The sequence below is a fragment of the Vipera ursinii genome, assembly GCF_947247035.1.
Source record: "Vipera ursinii genome assembly, chromosome: 9".
Lineage (NCBI taxonomy): Eukaryota > Metazoa > Chordata > Lepidosauria > Squamata > Viperidae > Vipera > Vipera ursinii.
The window spans coordinates 10422138-10444573 of record NC_139523.1 but is presented as its reverse complement, the minus strand read 5'-3'; the positions used below and the strand labels follow the sequence as shown (position 1 = coordinate 10444573).

The 22436-nt window shown below is 43.6% G+C and overlaps 2 protein-coding genes across 3 annotated transcripts in view; one reads left to right on the top strand and one right to left on the bottom strand.

Moving 5' to 3' along the window:
* Positions 1–22436, top strand: part of STPG1 (sperm tail PG-rich repeat containing 1) — a 226672-nt gene that overhangs the window by 103684 nt on the left and 100552 nt on the right. The window lies entirely within an intron of this gene.
* On the bottom strand, positions 3084–21737 carry NCMAP (non-compact myelin associated protein). Of its 2 annotated transcripts, none has more exons than XM_083369831.1 (4): positions 21509–21737; positions 7318–7413; positions 6018–6102; positions 3084–3658 (listed from the first exon to the last, which is right to left on the bottom strand). In XM_083369831.1, the coding sequence occupies exons 2-4, from the start codon at positions 7400–7402 to the stop codon at positions 3517–3519; spliced, it is 312 nt and encodes a 103-aa protein (XP_083225957.1). In that variant the 5' UTR covers positions 7403–7413; positions 21509–21737; the 3' UTR covers positions 3084–3516. The 2 variants fall into 2 exon arrangements, with proteins under 2 accessions (XP_083225957.1, XP_083225958.1); XM_083369832.1 differs by lacking the exon at positions 21509–21737 and adding an exon at positions 11483–11508.

Here is a 22436-nt window from a genome sequence, read left to right as displayed (position 1 = left end):
CCCCAAACCCAGTACAGAGGTGGCCACTGGACTAACCACCTGCCCGCTGTGCTTCATGCGCCCCCTCTGCCTATCTTTTAATTCATATTACAGTATTGTAGTTTTATTATTTTCACTGCTTCATTGCTTTATTATTATGTTTACATTTTATCATTTTTTCCCCTGTTTTACGATTGTAAGCCACCCAGGGCGAGATGGGCAGCAAATAAATTTAACAAACAAATAAATAAATTTACTTCCAGTTTTCAGGAAAACTGGCCCTGAACAATTAGCTTGCTTAATGAACACTGCAAAAAAGGTCATAAAATTGGGTCAGCCATGTGATAACTCACTGTATGACTTTCATGACTTACAACCTTAAAGGGCAGGCTTTGTTACGATTACACGTCTAGGACTCTAGGCTTACTTATATTAAATACTACTATTAACATATTTATTGATATAATACAATCTTGATATTTTATTAATGTATTTGCAGAAGTAACATTTTCTCTTAGAGAGCTACTAATATTCAGGTCTGGTTAGGAATTGTACTATAATCAAATGCTGGATACAACTTGAATTTTTTTATCAATGGTGAGTTGTCTTGTTGCTTTGGCAATTTTCGCCAAATTTCTAAAAGTTATCCTTGCATGCAGACTGGAATCACCTCTGAAAAATGATTCAATTGTTAATTGTACATACAGAATGTGAGGTTTTAAGGAGACCAAACACTTGTCCTACATGGATACAGTTGCTCATCCTGACCCTGAAATCCTGAAGTTAAAGAACTCAAGTAAACGTGCTGCGAAAGCCGCTCCTGAACCCCTCCTTGGAGGTTCAGTATCAAATATCTTTTAATTATTATTTTTCATTTACAAAGCACCCAACATGTGCTCAGTGGAGTACACCACATTTAGAACAAGACATTCTCTCCCTGCTGGCTTACAGTTTAAAACTCCATAAGACAAACATAATGGGGAAGGTAGAGGGAAAAGAACGAACTCAAATACTGTGTTCCTATTACAACCAGCTGGAATAGGAACCAGTTAGATTCCAAGAGCAGCTGAATTCTTATACCTCTTTGGCTTCAGACCAGAGAAGGAGCAGCTAAAATGAAAACTGGTAGTCTTGAAGCAAAATCTGAGCTCCAAAAGATAGCGAGGAGAAAGTTGGCGTCATGTATCCTCCTGTCCCTTGGCTCTTGTTTCTCCCTGGCAGTTGTCAACACAGCAAGGGCCCCACTGGATCAGACCAATTAGCCCCCCGAGGCCCCCAAAATCCAAAATGTGCACCCTTCTAGCCAGAAAGCTAATCAATGCTTCAATGTACCTTCCTGTTCCAGTGAATTGACTGTCAGGTATTAGGGAACCTTTTCATTTTGTGCTGAGAAGTTTTAACAATTGAGGCCAACAATCTCCAAGAATTGGCTATGAAATTTTAGTAATCTTGGCATGGGATTTTTTTTTTTAAATCCACTATCACTATAGAAAAATCCATCAGTAACACACACACACACACACCCCAAACTAGATCTGGTCATACCCCACATTTTACTTTTTAAAAATATCACTTCCCCATTCAGTTTATTTAAAAGGGGAAAAAGAGAAGAAATAAATACAGATGCTTCAGCGACAAGATTCTGAAGGCACGCTGGTCTCCCAAAACTACCGTTATTACTGTGCTGCAAGGTTTCAGTTAAATGAATGGGAACATGAATTTAGCATACTAAATTGACTACAGGATTGTATCACTATTTATTGGGGCTTCACAAAAGGACCACAATCTTCCCATGAAATCCCACTTCGGATTCACTTCGTGGTTTCTTGTGCTTGAGAGTCTAAGCTAGGACAGTTCACTTTCACCAGGATAAGCCAGAACCACTTTATACATTCAGTACAATCCAACTATTAATTTTCTTGATTTTCCTGTAGCATTTAGGAAAGCCATTAAAGACACACATGTTCCCATATGAAAAGGAGAGCAAAAAACCCTCACAGCTTTGTATATACAAATATCTAGCATCTTCTCCTAGAGGTCTCCATCTATCTTCTGCCCTGACAATGCAGCCCCAAAATTCTAGCTTTGCTGAATTTCTCTGAATGTTATCCACTCACTGGTCAGTTAGGTGAGGATTGGACTTGGAGAAGATACACTCATTCTCAAGAAAATTTGAGACTGGCTAAAATCAGCCTAACAAAACATGATTGTTGAAATCAAGTTCTTTGCTTGCCTTGCTGAACCAGCGTTTCTCAACTTGAGCAAGTTTAAGATGTGTGGACTTCAAACCCCAGAATTCCCCAGCCAGCACATCTTAAAAGATGTGGGCGTCCTCCTGGATTCACGACTCAATTTTGAAGACCATATAGGAGCCGTGACCAGGGGGGCTTTTGCCCAGGTTCGCCTGGTGCGCCAGTTGCAACCCTATCTGGACCGAGATGCCCTACGCACATTCACTCATGCGCTCGTGACCTCCTGTTTAGACTACTGCAACGCTCTCTACATGGGGCTGCCCTTGAGGACCACTCGGAGGCTTCAGCTGGTGCAGAATGCGGCCGCACGAGTTGTGATGGGGGTTTCCCGATACTCCCATGTAACACCTCTACTCCGCGAGCTGCATTGGCTTCCGGTTGCCCTCCGGGTGAGATTCAAGGTGCTGGTGATGACCTATAAAGCCCTAAATGGCTTGGGTCCGGGATTTCTGAGGGAACACCTGCTGCCGGCATCAAGTTCCCTTCGTCCAGTGCGCTCCCACAGGGAGAGTCTGCTCAGGGTGCCACCGGTAAGAGATTGCCGGCGGACGACACCCAGGGATAGGGCCTTCTCAGTGGGGGCGCCTGCCCTTTGGAACCAGCTGCCAGTGGAGCTGAGGACTGCCCCCGACCTCCGTTCGTTCCGCCGGGACCTGAAGACTTGGCTCTTCGAGCTCTCTGGCCCAGGCTGAGGATTAATCTTATTTTAACTGGGGTTTTATTTATGCAGGGACAAATATAATTTTTTAAAATTTGTTTTTAACTTTTGTATCTTGGTTTTTTAATCACCCTGTAAACCGCCCTGAGTCCTTCGGGAAAGGGCGGTATATAAATGTAATAAAAGAGCCAATGTTGAAAAATACTGCCCTGCCAACAAACAAGGAACTCCTAACCGAAAGTTGACCATGGAGGAAGAGGTTTGTCAACTGGTGATAAGAATATTGATCCTATATTATCTGCTAAAAAACCAAGATGAAGACTAAGCCCTCTGATGTTTGCAGAGTCTCCATCCAGCAGGTCACTTTCACTTACAGGACAATGGGAGTGGAGCCTAAATTAACAGAGCAAAGAAATATGAAGGAAATCACTGGTTCTGAGAATTTTGGTGGTTGTGCTTCTCACCATCCCTTCCAACTAGTAGTTGGAATGTTTATACAAGTTATTGCCTCTGGAGGTCAACTTTTGCCTCCTCTGAGGAAAAAATCATGGACCATAGGAGCCACTCCATTCCTCAACGGTCTGCAGAATTCACTTCTTGCTGGTTATTCCTCCACTTCTTGCCTCTTCAAAGTCTTCTCTTTGGCATGTGAATGTCTACAAACGTCACTGCACTGTTCCTGGCAGAGGTGCTACAGTCCGGTCCTAAAACTGAGGGAATGGTGGTCTTTGCATTCTTTGGCTCCAGCTCTCGTTTGGTCCTCATGTGCCTACAAAGAACAAAGCAGACTTTGTGTTAGTGTGCTGGTTGGGCAGCAGAAAAGACAAGAAGCTGTGGCCCCTGACAGCTAAACACCCCTGTTGTAGATAAGCTTTTGCAAACCACAGTCCTGATGCACAGGCCATTCTTTTGAGAATGTATCCAGAAGCTGAGGCCATTAAGCAGAATATTCCTGAAATTCTTTTTTCTTTTTTGAATAAACTTGACAGGGCAATTCTTTAAAATCAAATTAAATGAGAAAGAATGGAATGGAATGGAATGGAATGGAATGGAATGCAATAGAATAGAATAGAATAGAATAGAATAGAATAGAATAGAATAGAATAGAATAGAATAGAATAGAATAGAATAGAATAGAATAGAATAGAATAGAATAGAATAGAAAATATGGAATGGAATGGAATAGAATAGAATAGAAAATATGGAATGGAATGGAATGGAATGGAATGGAATAGAATAGAATAGAATAGAATAGAATAGAATAGAATAGAATAGAATAGAATAGAATAGAATAGAATAGAATAGAATAGAATAGAATAGAATAGAATAGAATAGAATAGAATAGAAAATATGGAATAGAATAGAATAGAATAGAATAGAATAGAATAGAATAGAATAGAATATATGGAATAGAATAGAATAGAATAGAATAGAATAGAATAGAATAGAATAGAATAGAATAGAATAGAATAGAATAGAATAGAATAGAATAGAATAGAATAGAATAGAATAGAAAATATGGAATAGGATAGGATAGGATAGGATAGGATAGGATAGGATAGGATAGGATAGGATAGGATAGGATAGAATTAGAAGGAAGTGATCTTGGAGGTCATCTAATTCAACCCCCTGCTCAGATAGGAAACCTTATACCATTTCAGACAAATGGTTGTCCAGTCTCTTCTTAAAAACTTCCAGTGTTGTAGCACTGGTAGGGGGTAGGAGGATTGTAGATTTTCTTTCTCTTATGCCCATTCTTCCCCAAATTCTCTGCAGCTCTGAAAATATACAGGCACTTCTCAACTTACAACCATAATTGGGATCAGAATTTCTGTTGCTAAGCAAGATGGTTGTTAAGTACATTACACCGAACTGTATACCTTTTTTTGCTACGGTTGTTAAGCAAATCACTGTAGTCACGTGCATCATGCGGTTGTTAAGAAATTTGGCTTCTCTTGTTGACTTTGCTTGTTGCAAGCCAGCTGGGAAAGTTGCGGATGGTGATCACATGACCCCAGGACGCTGCAACCATTGCAAATACATGATGGTTGCCAAGCGCCTGAATTCTGATCACGTGACCGTGGGGATGCTGTGAGGACCAGTCGTAAGTCACTTTTTATGGTACCATTGTAACTTGAAACGGTCACTGAATGAACGATTGCAAATTGATGGCCTACCTGTACACTATACAATAAGAATGCTCAGCAGGTCCTGATGTGGCTACTTTAATTTATTAATTTGTAAGGCTCTCCAGCTCAAAGAAACTTGGAGTGATGTATCATATTAAAAACAGGTCACAAATAGCCATTAACAAAAGAGATTAATTGTCACCAGAAGTGCTCATTGTTTATTAAATCAATCAATCTGATTTATTTACAGGGCTTTAGTCAGAAGCAGCCCTTGGCCAGCTTCTCTATTTGTGTTTTTGACAAACAAAAATGGCCCGTTAGCTTGCAACATCTCACAGAAAGGAAAATGGCAGAGTCCCTGAATGTAAAAATGTGGTGACAGCAGGATTTATGAGGTAAAAATGCCCAGAGAACACATAATCAGAATACAGGTAGTCCTTGACTTACCACAACTGAGCCCAACATTTCCATTGCTAAGCAAAACATTTCTTAAGTGAATTTTTGCCCCATTTTGTGACCTTTCTTGCCACAGTTATTAAATGAATCTCTGCAAGTTGTTAAGTTAGTGACACAGTTGTGAAGTGAATCTGGCTTCCCCACTGATTTTGCTTGTCAAAAAAGCTGATCACTGGACACTGCAACGGTCATAAATATGAGTTGGTTGCTAAGCATCTGAATTGTGATCACGTGATCATGGGGATGCTGTCATGGTCGTAAGTGTGATAAATGGTCATAGGTCACTTTTTTCAGGGCCGTTGTAACATAAATGGTCGCTAAATGAACTGTTGTAAGTCAAGGACTACTTGTAATAGCTTTGCCATAAAAATAAGCACATGCACATCACAATATCGTCAGTGCAATGATGTCGTTACATATGTAATGTCATGGCCCCCTCCCACTCCAGATCCCGATGAACAGAGCGATTGCATCCAGTCAGTAAATTGTTCTCTTGAAGAATGAAAGGAACTGGAGGGGGGCGGGAATCAAATGACTACTAACCTGTTATACATTTTAAGGATGAGCAGAACTGATGTAAATATTACTATGACGCCCACAACAATAGCTGCTACTATTGCTCCAGAACCTAATGAGGAGAAAGAAAAATAGCAACCAGGTAAAGCAGATCTGTATATATATGTGCAGACTTTTTAAGCTTATTTATCATAAAATATAATTCCCATGTTCTAGGATATGTACAAAAATATCCCAAAATGTTATCTTATTTTTCGACTGTTTTGTCAGGAACATTACTATTATTTATGATAAGTTTAATTTACCCTTGAGAAAAAATTGAGGTACAAGTAACCCACAGCTTACTCAGTGTGTTCATTTAATTTGTGTAATTAAGGCAGTGATGGCCTTATAGGTTTTTTTTGTGGGGGAGAGGGGCTGGGTGAGAATGTCCTTATGTCCCCCATGGAACGCTATCCTTTTACAAATTTTTACTAATTTCATTTATTTGCGCCTTTGAGTCAGCATCAGATTAGTTCCTGCAAATGTTTGGCAATATTTTGGAAGTAGTTTGCCATTGCTTCCTTCTTAGGGCTGAGAGAGAGGAATTGGCTCAAGACTGCCCAGTTGGCTTTGTGCCTAAGACAGGATTAGAACTCTTGATCTCCTGGTTTGTAGCTTGACATCTTAACCACTACACCAAACTGGCTTTCTTTGGTAAATCAGCAACTTACCAGTTCAGAGATATCTGATTTTGTTTTCTTAATGCATAGCCTAACATGACAATTCAGGTACCTTGGATTATGACAACTGTATTTTCAGGTTTATGTTATGGATTGAAAATGAAAGCAAACAAAAAGGGTTAAATTTTATTCCTCACTGTATCTCTTCATTCCATCTTTATATACCACCATTTGACCTCATAGATTAAAACTTATGGCTATAGTTTACTGAAATGAAACATTTAACTCCTTTAGGATCAAAAACATAACACCCACCAATACTCCCATCAACACTGACAGGGCAAGCCACTTGTACATAAACAGATACCAAACCCCATTCCCCTCTGGCACTGATGATGTTACTTAGTTAGATAATGAAACGTCTGCAAGAAAACAACCAAGCTCAGAGAGCACCAAGGACCCCACCTACGTATTTCCAATTCAGTTTCCAGCTGAAAGAATTGTTAATTGTCGCTTCTGCAGCAACTGGGACCTTGTCAGAGCAAATGCAGAGCTGTTTCATTCAGATCCTGAAGATGTTTCTTTTACTCCCATTCACACATTAGTGGTGAAAAACCCACCCACCGCCCATAACATCTCCCAAGGCCACCCCTGCCCTTTCTTACTCTGATAAAGGATTTGCTCTCGAGACTTTGTGGTCACATTCTTCCAAGGCAGGGAATAATCAGGTGTTGGGGCAGCTGAGGTCATCTTGATTCCAGCTAGGCAGAACAACGAAACACACATTAGAATGATGCAAAATCAACCAGTTGGAGAATCGTAAAACAGACACCAACATCAGGCAAATGAAACAGCATTTGTTGCAACTGATACAGCACATAAACTTTCTGGTGTCACAAACCACATCCGTTTTGTACAGATGATCACACTACGCATTGGGATGGTAATAAATAACCAATTAAGACCACATTATGTTCATGGTCAGCCCCCTACTGTAAGGATCTCAGGGTGAGTTGAAATCCATTTTAAAGAATGATGTAAAAGAATGCTGGCTAGGGAATTCTGGGAATTGAAGTCCACACATCTTAAGGTTGCCAAGTTTGAGAAACCCTGATCTAAAGTGACTACATGCAAAAGGGAATAGAGCATCATTCCGTTCTTGTCTTGGTCTTTAAGAACTTGTTCACCTTGAAATTTTTGTAATGGCTGCCTGATGGTGCTTCATCTTCCATTCTCAGCTAAATGCTGCCAACTAATTAGACCTCCAAGGTCCCTTCCAACTTTATATTATTATTATTATTATTATTATTATTATTATTATTATTATTATTATTATTATTATTATAAACATGAAGCACAAACCCACCTACAGGTAGTCCTTGACTTGTGACCATAATACTTGAGTCCAGAATTACAATTGTAAGTCATGCCAATTGTCATCACGTGACCTCAGGTGGTCATACATGTCATACATTTTACTTCTTTTGTGCACCGGTCGTTAAGTGAACCCAGCAGTCATTAAGGAAATCCATTGTCTGCAATGGGTGTTTTTTTTGCCAAAAACTGGAAGTAAACACTCGTTTCTGGCAATCACGGTTGTGTGAATGTGGGATGCTGCAAGTGGCTGTTCTACAGGCCGATTGCTAAGCGCCTAAAATATGATCACTGGGATGGGGGCATCCATCAGAATGTTGGTCATAAATAAGATGGTATCATCTTTAAAAAGCACAATCTGCTGACAATCTGTTGATAAAGATCTTAAAATAAGGGAAGTGAACATTAATAATAACAGTCATGAATGATAATGCAATAACTCCAGGATCCTGAATTTAGCACCTTAACGCAATATAGGTAGTCTCCACTTATGACCACTCCTTTAAAAATGGTTCAGAGTTATGACAATGCTGAAAAAAGTGACTTAGCACTCGTCTTCGAGGTTACGACCATCACATCACTCCCACAGTCATGTGATTTTAATTTGGGTGCTTGGCAATCCAAATTTATGAGGGCTGCAATGTCTTGCCATCCTCCAATAAGCAAAGTCAATGGGGAAAGCCAGATTTTCTTAACAACTCTGTGTATCACTTAAATGACTACATGGTTCACATAATGACTGTGTGATTCACTTAAAGACCACAGTAAAAAGGATGGTAAAATTGGGTCTGTTCATATGATCCCTTGCTTAACCATCCCATCATTTAGCAACTAAAATTTAGGTCACAACTGTGGTTCTACACATACAAAAACTTTTGCCAAGGTTTACCAGAGGCAAAAATGGGATAAGTGTACATGATATAGATAACCAGCAGGTGCTTTTTTGAACATGTTAGTTATATGAAAACAACTTTATTGTCTATTTCTTGCCTCTGTGTTTGGTTGTAGATGTAATTGCAGGAAATTCACACCGGTTAGCAAATGTTTTCAAATTTTCTACCTTGAATAGACAGGATGGGTCTTTTTTAAAGCTTGAAAAGAAAATCAGAGGTCATATGGCCATCCCCACGGCGGAAGCTGCTATTACTGTAACTTATAACTCCGCTCTATAATGCAACTTTTTAAAATGAAACGTCGGTAGCACAAGTAAAAACTAATAGGGAACTTGAGCTCATTGCTGGCAGCATGCCTCCCGGCCCCTCCCCCCCCCACACACCCTATTGGTGTCTCTCAAGAGTTTTGGACCCAAGCTTTCAGTGCTTTGCATTGCAAAGTTGTTTACACTGTACGGCTGTCTCAGAGTTTCCAGCCAAAATGGGCAGCGGCAAACATGAAAATAACTCCGCATCTGAACCTATAACGCCACCATTCTCCTCCAAGTGAATGGTGCCTTTGTGGGCCCAACGATGACCTACTTTTGTAACCCAATCATCTAGTGTGGTCAGGGATCCTCTTTCTCCAACTTCTCCTTTTTGAAAGAATCTTGTTCCAAAGCTCTCATTTGCAGCTAAACCAGTCCTCCTCCTCCTCCTCCTCCTCCTCCTCCTCCTCCTCCTCCTTCTCTCTCTCTCTCTCTCTCTCTCTCTCTCTCTCTCTCTCTCTCAGCTGGCTATCAATTTCTAATGCAGGATCCTTTCACTATCCTAAAGGCTACCATGGAACATTTCACTGCTGTTTCACGAGGCTGTGAAGGGCCAAAGTGGAATGGGGTGGGTGGGTTGTTCCTCTTTCGGGGGAGGGGGAGAAAGTCTGAGTCAATATTATCTCAAAGCAGAGGTTAAGGGCCAAATGGCACACAAGTTACAGGACATTTCCATTTTTGGAAGACATTTGCCTCTGGCTGTTCCTTTTAGCAAGGAGAGATTTTGCAAGCTATTATTTTGCCACTGGCAGTCCAAAAAACCCTTGTCCTCAATATTCTGCCTTTCGAACTGCAACAAAGATATATAACAAAGAGGCAAAATTCAGCACATTTACTCTAAAGCAAGATTCTCAATTTTGGCAACTTTAAGCTGTGTGGACTTGAATTCCCCAAGTTCCCCAGTTAGCATTCCCAGAATTCCCCAGCATTGCAGACTGAGGAATCCCGGGAGTTGAAGTCCACACAACTTCAAGTTTCCAAGCCTGAGAAACGCTGGTCTAAGGACAGGTCCATGGAAGAAACTGCCATGGGAAGATTATTAACTGTACACACTTCTAGAAGCAGCTGTATGTACAACTGAGAAGCAAGCAATTCTATTTGATTCCTCTTTTCCTTGCTCTTCCTGTTTCAGATGTGCAGTTACTTGAAGGAAGAATATAGTCCAAGCCAATGTCTTAACACCTTACAAATTGTTGCAACTCAGCCTGTATGGGTTGGAGATTAGAGCTGTTGACTCAGCCTCTTTCTTTTCGGTATGGCTGTGAACATATGACTGACCCCTAAACTAGAAAAGCTTTCAACAACTCACTACACCCAGATGAGGTTAGCTGGTGGGTCATTCAGCGTGACACGCAAAAAGCCTCAATATGTGGCTTTCAAGATTTGGAAAGCGATGGAGATAATCCACTGATAAGGACAGGTAGTCCTTGACATAACAACTGTTTGAAGTTTTTATTTTTTATTTATTTTATTAAACTTATATACCGCCCTTCTCCCGTAGGACTCAGGGCGGTTCACAAGGTTTTTTAAAACAGTACAACGAATTACATAGATTAAAAACAATTAAAATGATTAAACTAACCTTGAAACTAAAAACCCCAATAACAATTAAAATACAATTAAAACCCCAGTTAATATTCTCAGTCCAGGCCAGAAAGCTCGAAGAGCCAGGTCTTCAGGTCCCGGCGGAATGAGCGAAGGTCAGTTACAACCAGCATTGAAAAAAGTGGCTTAGGGCTGTTCCTTGCACTTACAACTTCACAGAGTCCCTGTGGTCACATGATCAGAATTCAGGCACTTGGTAACTGGCATTCATTTACAAGAGTTGCAGTATCCTGCAGCCCTGTGACCACCCTTTGCAACCTTCCCAACCAGTTTCCGAAAAGCATGCTCAGTGGAGTAAGCCAGATTTGTTTACTGACCGTCTGCTTCACTTAACAATTACAGCAATTTGCTTACCAATTGTTGCAAAAAAAGGTTGCAAAACCAAGTGTGACTCACTGAACAACTGCCTTGCTTAACAATGGACCCAATTGTGGTCACAAGTCAAGGACTACCTATGCCCCAGAACAATCCTGTTTCGGAGGAGCAGTTTTCAAATTATGTTCCTGTGGCCAAATTAAGGTTACAGGGAGAACAGAAAGAAGTCCAATCCGTGTTTCCTGAGAGAGCTGGAACCAGTAGCTCCCCCCAGCTGCACTCTGTTCTTCCTCACCCCAAATATAAAAGCACTTTCTTTTTCTCTCTACACATACCTGTTTTTCAATCTTGCACCTTTATTTTTGACTGGGGAAGGCGGGCAGACAAAGCTTTCATTCAGTTTGCTGGCTGCTGTGTTGGCCAATCTAAAGGGAACAGAGAAGCTTTTTGGGGGGGGGGTAGGTGCTGACTTGATCCTTGCTTTCAACAGGGTTCTGCTTTGGGCAGACTTTGCAAAGCCAGGAAGTTTGTTACCAAAACATGTATCTCCCACGCTAGTTAGATGTCTACCCTGCCTTTGCTTTGGGACCTCCAGGTGGGCATACAGAATATACCTCCTTCTCGGTGGTGGGATTCAGCCAGTTCGCACCACTTCAGCAGAACCAGTAGCTAATTGTTTTTGTTGCCCAGGCCCAGAATGGACTTCCGGAATCGACATCCACACTGAGAACTGGTTGTTCACATATTTGAATCCCACCACTGCTCCTTCTCCTTCCCCCCACAGCAGTACCTAGGGAGAGCAGAACTAACCCACTCCAAAGTCCCAAAGGGAGTTTTCATGGCTACAGGGGGGGTGGGGGGGTGGAATTCAAACTTGGGCCTCTCTGGGGTCAGTCTAACCCTTACTGTACACTACTACACCACACAAACTCCTTTCCCTCCTCCCTGACTTTTATGGCAGATGACTCACGTCCAACCAGGAAGATCTAACTGGTCCAGTTCAAATTCCACATGGAACAGAATAAGTTGATGTGTCAAAGCTCACAACCCAGCGCAAATATACACGCTGCAAATATACACACTACCTTCAAGCAGTGACATAGGAAACAGTGAGGGCGTATATAGAAAACCAGATCATTAGGCCATTTCTAAACTAGTGTTCATCCTAAATAAGGTTGCTTGTACCTGTAGAAAGTATCTCATTGACTCAAGACCTTGACTCTTTCTTTCTTTCTTTTTTTAAATGAGAGTGCCAAGTTTCAAGAGAAAGAAATATTGCCATGGGCTGGGAGCAGCTCTGGACATGGGTTCTTGGATCAAGAACACCCAATTTCCCTCCAGCCAAAGGCAGCCAAGATTCATAGGAGTTGGGGGCCAAACTCCAGAAATTGGAAGCAAATGTTAAGGCTTAGAAGATGGTAAGAAGGAAGACTTCACCTTAAAACCCATAAGGATGCACCGGGAGGAGCAGTTCCAATTTTTGAACACCTCTTGATTCAAAGTTCTAGCCAGATGGCACCACTGAATAGCTCCTAGTTTATAATAAGAACCCCAAATTATCTTTTCTTTACCTAAGAACAGAACAATTCTCTATTCATTAGAAGTTAGGATGGGGGGAGGAGGAGGGAGGAGGGAGGAGGGAGGAGGAGGAGGAGAATAATTGCGTTCAAAGCTAGGTGGCTAGCAACTTTTAATGGTCACTAGGGTCATAATTTGAGAGAAAAGTAGTACAGTCTGATATGAACCAGAATGAACATTTTTTCCTGAATGATATTGCTATCACTTTGCTTTGAAAATGAGCACAGTCAGACAAAAAAGCAGTCGGAGCAGGAGTGACTTCCAAGTTTCTGCTGACTTTGCATGCGGGAAGCTGGCAGGGAGTGTTGGAAATCACCATCACATGACCGCACGGTTGCTGCAACGGTCACAACTTTGTGAATAAAAACTGGTCTGAGCATCATGAAACATCATTAAAAGAAGCATACAAGCAGATGCTGGCTGGGGCATTCTGGGAATTGAAGTCCATACATTTTAAAGTTGCTGAAGTTGGGAAACACTGTCTTAGACCCTGGGCAGATGCTGCACCCTCCACCTCTGCACTCCTTCGCAAGGCTGGTTGTGTAGTGGGCAAGCAGGAAAAAGACACTATGTAAGGTTGGATCTATTCAAGTAGAGCCTTTTCATATAAGGAGAATACTAAGTGCTCCACCTCTATGCACCTATAGAGAAGAATCGGATTGGGCAAGAGAGAAATTCGTTTGTGGTGAACTCTTGAATGCTGCAATTTCAAACCAATGCACAAGCACAAGCATGCCTCAAGTCACCGTTTCCCAAATTTTGCAAGCCAGGGCATTTGTTTGAAAGAACAGTAGGGAAAAGCCTACATAGAAACACTTCTGTTTATGACCATTATACAGACATTCAAATGAACATTTGCAAGACATATAAAAAGCAGGAAAAGACCAAACGGAAATGCCTGAAGAACTCAATCCTATCGCAAGCTTCAAAAATTATAAATTTGGCGATTCATCTTAAGTGATATTCAGGAAAGAGAAAGTGGGGGGAAAGCTGAAATTAAAAATGATAAGATCCTGCAATTCTCTGATTGGTCCATTTTTACATGTAGGTCACACGATTACAAAACCTGTGGCTTTGGGGGGCTTCAGGCTCCCCCATTATCAATGAAGAGGCCTTCCTCTTTACTCATAGGATGGCTGTTAGAAAATCAAAGTCTCAACTAGTATACGTAAGAATATACCAGTTTAAAAGAAAACTACAACAATTCAGTTCCTGGAATTCTTGTAACCCTGTTTCTATTCTAGTGCAATAAATCTTGCTAAAGAAAACTCTGGAGACTTTTGGTAGGAAAGAATCATTTTTGATTTTAGGCAGTTGACCAAGAGGCAGAATCCAATTTCTCCTACCTTTCCATTCAGAAAAGGACCCCAAACACTCTGCTAATATCCATTTCATTGTCAATGTGCAATAAAAATCACACCCCCTATAAACCAGGCTGAAAAATGTCCATACTAGGAGCTCTTTCTTCCTCTCCCCTTTTGCTGTTTTGAAGCAGTGGAATTTCAGACTCCTTACCAGCCTCCAATAATGAAGAAGAGAAGACATCAGCAAAGAACATTTTTTCAAAGAAAAATGAAAAACTCAGCAATTCCTGCGGAGCAAAGTTAATTTCCTGAATTAATTCCTGCAGGCTTTCCTGAATTCCAAAAAAACCCAAGCATCTACGAATGTGACCCCCCCTCAAAAAAAACCCCAAACAAATAAATGGCAGTCCTTGAACTGTTTACGTTGCTCTGTTTCTCTCTTGTCCAAAGGAAGTGATGGCGGCCAATTCTGATACATTGCAGTGCAACAGGGGTGTCCCAGTTCCACCCAATGATGTAAAAATGCTGCAGCTATGCCCCTGGGATGAGAGCATCTACGCATGGAAATGAAAGACCCGCTTCCAGAATGGAATGGGCCAACTCGCCATGGGACAATTCAACAAATTCAATGTAGTTATTTAGAATAATTTAAAAAAGATTTCACTTTTTGTCATTCACATTGCATTCTGTCCCTCCTTTTGCATCCTTTCTTTAATGATTCTATTCTACCATTTCTTTGATATTAGTGCAACTCTTGTCTCACAGCGAGTTGGCCATAGCAAGGGGTCCCACAGTGAGTTGGCTGTGGCAAGTCGGCCACAGCAAGTTGGCTGTGGCAAGCTGGCCATGGTGAGTTGGCCCTGGCGAGTTATCCTAGACCCCTTCCAGAGAGATGCAGAGTCTACACGGACCCGCACCAGAGTTGTTGTCAAACAGGAAGAGCCATCTGCTTAGCACAACTGATCTGGAGTAGTGGACCAAGGCAGTATTCAAAGTTGGAGACCCAGCTGTACTTCCCACCTTCTGGCTCTGGAGCAGCATCTAAAATATGTTCTTTGTGTCCCACCTGGGAAGATTCAACTGCTGATCTGGTGGGTTCCCAATGCCAGGAGGAGCCAGCAGAGGCTGCCCGTCATGGCTTCAACTTGGACAGAAATGGCCTTGAACTGGTCTGGAACATCCAGTACTTGCCATGTTATTCAAGGGCCACTTCCTATACATATGTGGCCTCTGTTGTAGGTCAGCAGAGCTGGTCTGGGAACGTAGAACGTTTGGAAGCTTGGGGATAAAAATGGGTTTTCCGTTCAACCACTGCAATGGAAGGACAAGCCTTCAAGAGAACTGAGAAGGAGAGGGAGGACTAAGGTCTGTTGAAGGCATCACAGGAGGAAGGGAAGCAAAGAAACAGAATAAAATATTTTTTTAAAAATCAGCAGAAAAATGGAGAACAGCAAAGGGCTCCAACATTCTCTGGTTTACCAATAACATAGGTAGTCCTCAACTTACAACCATTTTTCCAGTGACCATTCCAAGTTACCATGGCACTAAAAAAAAGTGACTTACAAGCAATCCTTGGACTTACAATTATCACAGCATCCCCATAAACATTTAGATCAGGGGTCTCCAAACTTGGCAACTTTAAGACTTATGGACTTCAACTCCCAGAATTCCTCAGCCAGCGAGGGCTTGGCTGAGGAATTCTGGGAGTTGAAGTCCACAAGTCTTAAAGTTGCCAAGTCTGAAGATCACTTATTTAGATGCTTGGCAACTGGCGTGTATTTATGATGGTTGCAGCACCCCACGGTCACATGATCACCATATGTGACCTTTCCAGCCAGCTTCCAACAAGCAAAGTCAATGAGGGAAACTGGATTTGCTTAATGACCAACTGCAGGTTTCACTTAACAACCTCAGTGATTTGCATAAACAAGCATGGCAAAAAAAAGAAAGTCAGAAAATTGGGTCTGACTTAATAATTAATAATTGCCTCACTTGGCAACAGCAATTCTGGTCCAAATTGGTCATAGGTTGAGAACTACCTGTATGTCTTGTCCCCTATAAACAAGAGAACTAGAATGAAGAAAGGAAATTCATTTCGGAAAAACGAGATGTGGCTTTTTGTGTGAAGAGATCAAGAGCTGGAAATGTCGTTTAGCACCAAAGCTTCTGAAAAGCTGCCCCATGGAGCATGCCAAGTATACACAGAAGAATATTTATTTTCCTCAGCACAACAAACACTCGAATGTTGACTTTTCCAAAGTATAACTGTCACTTTACATTGATTAAATAGTCTTCAGGTGCAGACCCAGCAACAAAAATATGCCCACTATTTTTTTTTTTAGTTGCACCGTTAAAAGGAAGAATTGAACCAATAATGTGAAATGCAAAAGCTGCAGGAGAAGAGGAGGCAGAACTGAGGGCTGGAGTTAAACAAGTCACCAGCTTAGAGTCCTTATGTTGCCACAAATGTTCCAAATCTAGACCCCCCTTGAACTTCTTTGACCTTTATTTAGTGTCTAGTCATGCCGGCCACATGACCACGGAGACGTTCTCGGACAAGCGCTGGCTCTTCAGCTTTGAAACAGAGATGAGCACCGGCCCCTAGAGTCGGAAACGACTAGCACGCAACCTTTACCTTTTAGTGTAATGCTGTTAGTTGACTAGATTTTGTTTATAGGCTTGAATAAATCTTCTGTGCTAAAATCTAAAGGTTGGTCCTGCAAATTCATTCTTAAGCAGGTACAATCAGGCCTGGTGAACAAGCATGAGGCTTAAGGGTAAGTCTCTTCTGACATCGGTAAACTAGATGCTACATATTTGGTTATCTGAGGAACCATCTTACCACATTGTAATTGGCCTCCCCCACCTGCATCAAAAGAAGGGGCATGCTCCAGACCCCGTTGGTCAAGGAATTCTGGCTGCTGGAGTCTGGAAGAAGAGCCTTTTCTGCCATGGCTCCTGCCCTCTGGAACATCATGCCCCCCAGGTGAGAGCCACCCCCACCACCCCTGCCCTCTTGGCCTTCCCAAAGGGGCTGAAGACCTGGCTCTGGCAGTTGGCCTGAGGTTAATTCTGGATGTGATTAATAGACTAAGACAGGGGTAGGCAACCTCGGCTCTTTTATGACTCACAGACCTCAACTCCCAGAATTCCTGAGTCAGCATAGCATACTCAGTAATTCTGGGAGTTGAAGTCCGTGAGTCATAAAAGAGCCGAGGTTGCCTACCCCTGGACTAAGATAAAACCCTGCCTCCTCTTCTGTGTGCATTTTGCTCCTTTCCTCCCCACCTTTGTCAATTGTATTCAGATTTAAGGTGACCTATCTACTGTTTTTATGGATGGCAAGCTGCCTAAAGTCTCTCTAGGCAAGATGGGGGGCATGTAAGTCAAATAATTAAATAAATAAATAAATATACTGAGAGTGTTTTCAGAAAATGACAGGTGTAGAAGATATTGAAAAGGTACTGAAAAGAACAGGGCGCGTTTGCTCAGTGATGAAGGAAAAGCCCTCCAGATGAGATCCTCTATGTCAGGGGCAGGCAACCTTGGCTCTTTTATGACTCGTGGACTTCAACTCCCAGAATTCCTGAGCCAGCCTGGCTCAGCTTGGAAACCCCCTCCCTTTCCCCTCAGCACGGCTGGCTCAGGAATTCTGGGAGTTGAAGTCCACCAGTCATAAAGCGGCCTAGGCCTAGGCCAGGGGTAGGCAACCTTGGCTCTTTTATGACTCGTGGACTTCAACTCCCAGAATTCCTAAGCCAGCCTGGCTCAGCTTTGAAACCTCTCCCTTTTCCCTCAACATGGCTGGCTCAGGAATTCTGGGAGTTGAAGTCCACGAGTCATAAAAGAGCCAAGCTTGTCTACCCCTGCTCTATGTTATAATGACAATTTTAACTTATATTTAACTTGTACCTTAAATCATTCTATTCTATCCTGATTTTATTCCAGATTGTATTTTGTTTTAGTTTCTTTTTAAATTGTATTTTATCCAGTTCCACTTGAATTGTTTTTGTCACGTTTTAGTGATATTTTGTTTTTGGAACTTGGCAATTTGATAGGGCCCAAGGGCTAATCAATAAATCAAGATGATGATGATGATGACAAAGTAGAACTGAAACGCTGCCTTAATTCAAACTGACAGGTCACCTTTTCAGAGCTGGTGGTCCTGGAGGCAACTAAGTCATAGGCTATTTCTCCAGCAATAACTTTGCGGCATGACTGAGTCATCTTCATGGCAATCGATCACCAGCCGACAGATTCTAAATCTCTCAGAAAATGACAGTGCTGGACTGACTCTAGTCTCAAAGACATAAACGGTCAAATTCTAATTCTGCTGAGATTCCTGCCAGCTGAACCTTCTCCAAGCCTGGTGCCCAGGAGATGTGCTGAACTCCATGCAGTGTATGCCTCCCAGCATACACAAAGGGACAGCACAGCAGGAGGCTGATGGTGCAGATCAGCAGAGGGGTTGGACAGCTCCGGGCGATAACTGCTCACTCAGGATAAGCCTAATGAGTTAAGCTGTTGACAGCCCCAGGCATGGTCAGCCTGGTGGGAAGCCAGGATCTACACCCATTGTCACCTGCACTGGCAGGAAGCCCAGGTTTGAACTGATTGGATGCCATCCACCTGGGCAGGTATAAATAGACGCCAGGCTTCGCTGTTTCCCCAGTTCGTTCTGTTCAGAATAAACTCATCTTTACCCCAGCTCTGTGTCCGTCTCTATGTGAAGCACGCGACTTTACACTCCAGTTCCATTTCTTCACTGGCACCAGTATTCCAGCCTGTTCAATCCACTAAAGAGATGGTGGGAACTCTTGTTGTAATACACACAGACTCCAAATTAAGCCATGCCTTTATTTTACTGTTTGCACAATTTCCTTAACTCAGATCACCTTACCTGAAATATTCCCTTCTACAAAGCCACTGAAGGTTTCAGTGACCTGGTAATTTTTATTTATTTAAACAAACTATTTTTTTTAAAAAAACACACCATCCTTGCTCTCAGGCTTAAAAGGAAAACAAAACCACTCTATCAATTATTAATGTAAAATTTTCTTTGGTATTTCTCTAACCTCACATCAATCACGAAGTGTGTAAATGTAAGAATATAGATACTTATTAACAGTAAGAAAGTAATTATTCACCCATCATACTAAGGTTGTCCTAACAGTTCATTTATTGTTAAATGGCTTAAGCACTGAAAAAAACCCCTCCCCACCAATGAAAATAGCAAATATAGTCTCTCCTATGTCAGTGGCTGCAAATCTCCTTCTTAAATTAAAAATCTATATCCAGCTTTATCATGAAAAAACTAATTATCTCTATCTTGGCTCACAACTTACAACTATTTTAAATTTTCAAGGGCTGCAATTCTGGGCATTATCATGATTTAGTTAATTATATCAATCCCCACCATCCTGAAAAGACCTTGAACAAGGTGGCTAAACGGTAGTCCCCAGGGAAAGAATTTCTGCCCACCCAGAATGGGAGGGGGATTACTCTAAAACATAAGAAGAACGGCTACAGGACTTGAGTTTGACTAGTCTAAAGAAAAAAAGAAATGATAGAAGTGTTCCAGTATCTGAGGGGCTGCCGTAAGGCAGAAGGGCCAGGTTGTTCACCAAAGCACCAGAGGGAAGGACAAGAAACAATGGCTGGAAACTGATCCGAGAGAGAGAGAAGCAACCTGGAATTAAGGAGAAACTTCCTAACAGTGAGGACAATCAACCAGTGGAACACCTAACCTCCAGAAATCGTTGGCACTCTATCACTGGAGGTTTTCAAGAAGAGACTGGACATTCACCCGTCTGAGACGGTATAGGTTCTCCTGCTTGAGCAGGGGGCTGGACTAGAAGACCTCCAAGGTCCCTTCTTCCAGTTCTATTCTTATTCTTACTCCAGCCAACAAATCAAAATCTGCTTTTGGCATTCACATCCTACACTACAGAGATTCCACTTTTTAAACCACACCTTTGCTTTAAGACTCTAAAACTGAGTTTACATTGGTGGGTGGGTGTGTGGGTGTGTGTGTCTGTAGGTGTGTAGGCTGAGACTGAAACTTAAGGACCCCGTTGTGCACTTTACAGCCACCCCAACCTATCCGAAAGCCGCGACCTGCACAGATGGAAGAGCTCAGACTGGGGTGAGGGGTGGGGTGGGGTGGGGAGAAGCAGTTTTAATCACTGCCTAATTTGCCTAATGAATTTACACTGCCTAAGCCAAAACTCCGGTGACTATCAACGGCCTCTTTTGGGGGATCCGCTTTAAAAGAGTTTAAAAAGCGGGAAAGTGGGATATTTATTTATTACGAAGGGGGTGGTGGTGGAAGAAAGCCCGCGTAAAGATTTCTTCAGTGTAAAACTGCCGGGGTTGGGAGTCGTAGTCCAAAGTCCTCGGAGAGTCCCAAATCGGGGCCGAACAGCGGGGGCCGGGGGACCTGGAGTCCGACCCACCTGAGGCCCCCAGATGGAGAAGGCCGGGAATGGGGAACGGGGCAGGCAGCCCAGCGCGGGCTGGGCTGGGCTGGGGGAGCCTCTCCGGCCCCGCAGTTCTCCCGCCACTTCTCCGGGAAATCCACCCGCGAAGGGGCGGCGGAGCAAGGAGATGCGCGCGGCCAAGCCCGGACCGCGAGCGCTTAGGGGTCTTCAAACTTGGCTCTTTTATGACCTGTGGACTTCAACTCCCAGAATTCCTTAGCCAGCGTGCCTGGCTGCGGAATTCTGGGAGTTGAAGTCCACAAGTCCTAAAAGGGCCAAGTTTGAAGACCCCCTAGAGCACAGGTAGGCAACCTCGGCTCTTTTATGACTCATGGACTTCAACTCCCAGAATTCCTGAGCCAGCGTGCCTGGCTGAGGAATTCTGGGAGTTGAAGTCCCCAAGTCATCAAAGGGCCAAGTTTGAAGACCCCCCCTAGAGCACAGGTAGGCAACCTTGGCTCTTTTATGACACATGGACTTCAACTCCCAGAATTCCTGAGCCAGCGTGCCTGGCTGAGGAATTCTGGGAGTTGAAGTCCACAAGTCCTAAAAGGGCCAAGTTTGAAGACCCCCTAGAGCACAGGTAGGCAACCTCGGCTCTTTTATGACTCATGGACTTCAACTCCCAGAATTCCTGAGCCAGCCAAGCTGGCTCAGGAATTCTGGGAGTTGAAGTCCCCAAGTCATCAAAGGGCCAAGTTTGAAGACCCCCCTAGAGCACAGGTAGGCAACCTCGGCTCTTTTATGACTCATGGACTTCAACTCCCAGAATTCCTGAGCCAGCCAAGCTGGCTCAGGAATTCTGGGAGTTGAAGTCCATGAGTCATAAAAGAGCCGAGCTTGCCTACCCCTGCCCTAGAGCCTTGGACGGTCCGGCAACCGTGGCCCCCCCTCGGGCGGCTCGGCGGGCAGGAGGGGGGGCGCGCGTGTTCCGGCGGCGCTGGCCTCTCGGACCCTTCCGCCCTCGGGGACGGCCGGCTCTGCCGCGCTCGGGACTCACCTTCTCCCGGACAGGACTCTTAGCAGCGCGCCCCGGAGCCTCTTCTCGCACCGCTCGTCGCCATCGCCCGCCGCGCCGCTCGGAGTGCGCCCTAGCCGGCCGGCTCCTCCCCGGGCGTCCAGGTGATCCGGCGGGCTGGGTTGGGCTGGGCTGGGCCAGGCGGGGACGAGCCCGTTTCCTCTTCTCCGCCCCGGCTGCTGGCCGAGAATGAGCGAGCCGCAGCTCCGCTTGTTCCCCCAGGACAGGGGTAGGCAACCTTGGCTCTTTTATGACTCGTGGACTTCAACTCCCAGAATTCCTGAGCCAGCGTGCCTGGCTGAGGAATTCTGGGAGTTGAAGTCCACAAGTCATCAAAGGGCCATGTTTGAAGACCCCCCCCCTAGAGCACAGGTAGGCAACCTCGGCTCTTTTATGACTCGTGGACTTCAACTCCCAGAATTCCTCAGCCAGCGTGCCTGGCTGAGGAATTCTGGGAGTTGAAGTCCACGAGTCATAAAAGAGCCGAGCTTGCCTACCCCTGCCCCAGGAGGAGGCAGGGGGAGCGGGTCCTGCGTCCCCTGTTATCTCTGAGCCGGGCGCTCGGTGGGCAGGAGAAGAGCGCTCGGAAGGCTGTGCGGAGGCGCCTCCCTCCGTCCTTGGCTGCCAGGGTGCCGCAGGAGGCAGCGAGCTGCTAATTTTCCTTCTCCCTCTCCGCCCCGCGAAAGAGCTGAACTTATTAAAAATGTAGCCCAAGCATTTATTAGCTTTTGAAATGACCCAACCACCGATGGGTAGGCAGAGAGACAGGAGACGGCGCTGGGTAATTTCACCAAGCCTGGAATCACCCAGGAGCCCCACAGCTGTAGCATCTGGGTTCTACCCAGGTAACTTTTTTTTTTTTTGGCATGTCATCTTGAGGACTAGTCTGCGAGTGGCCAGCAAATTTTTT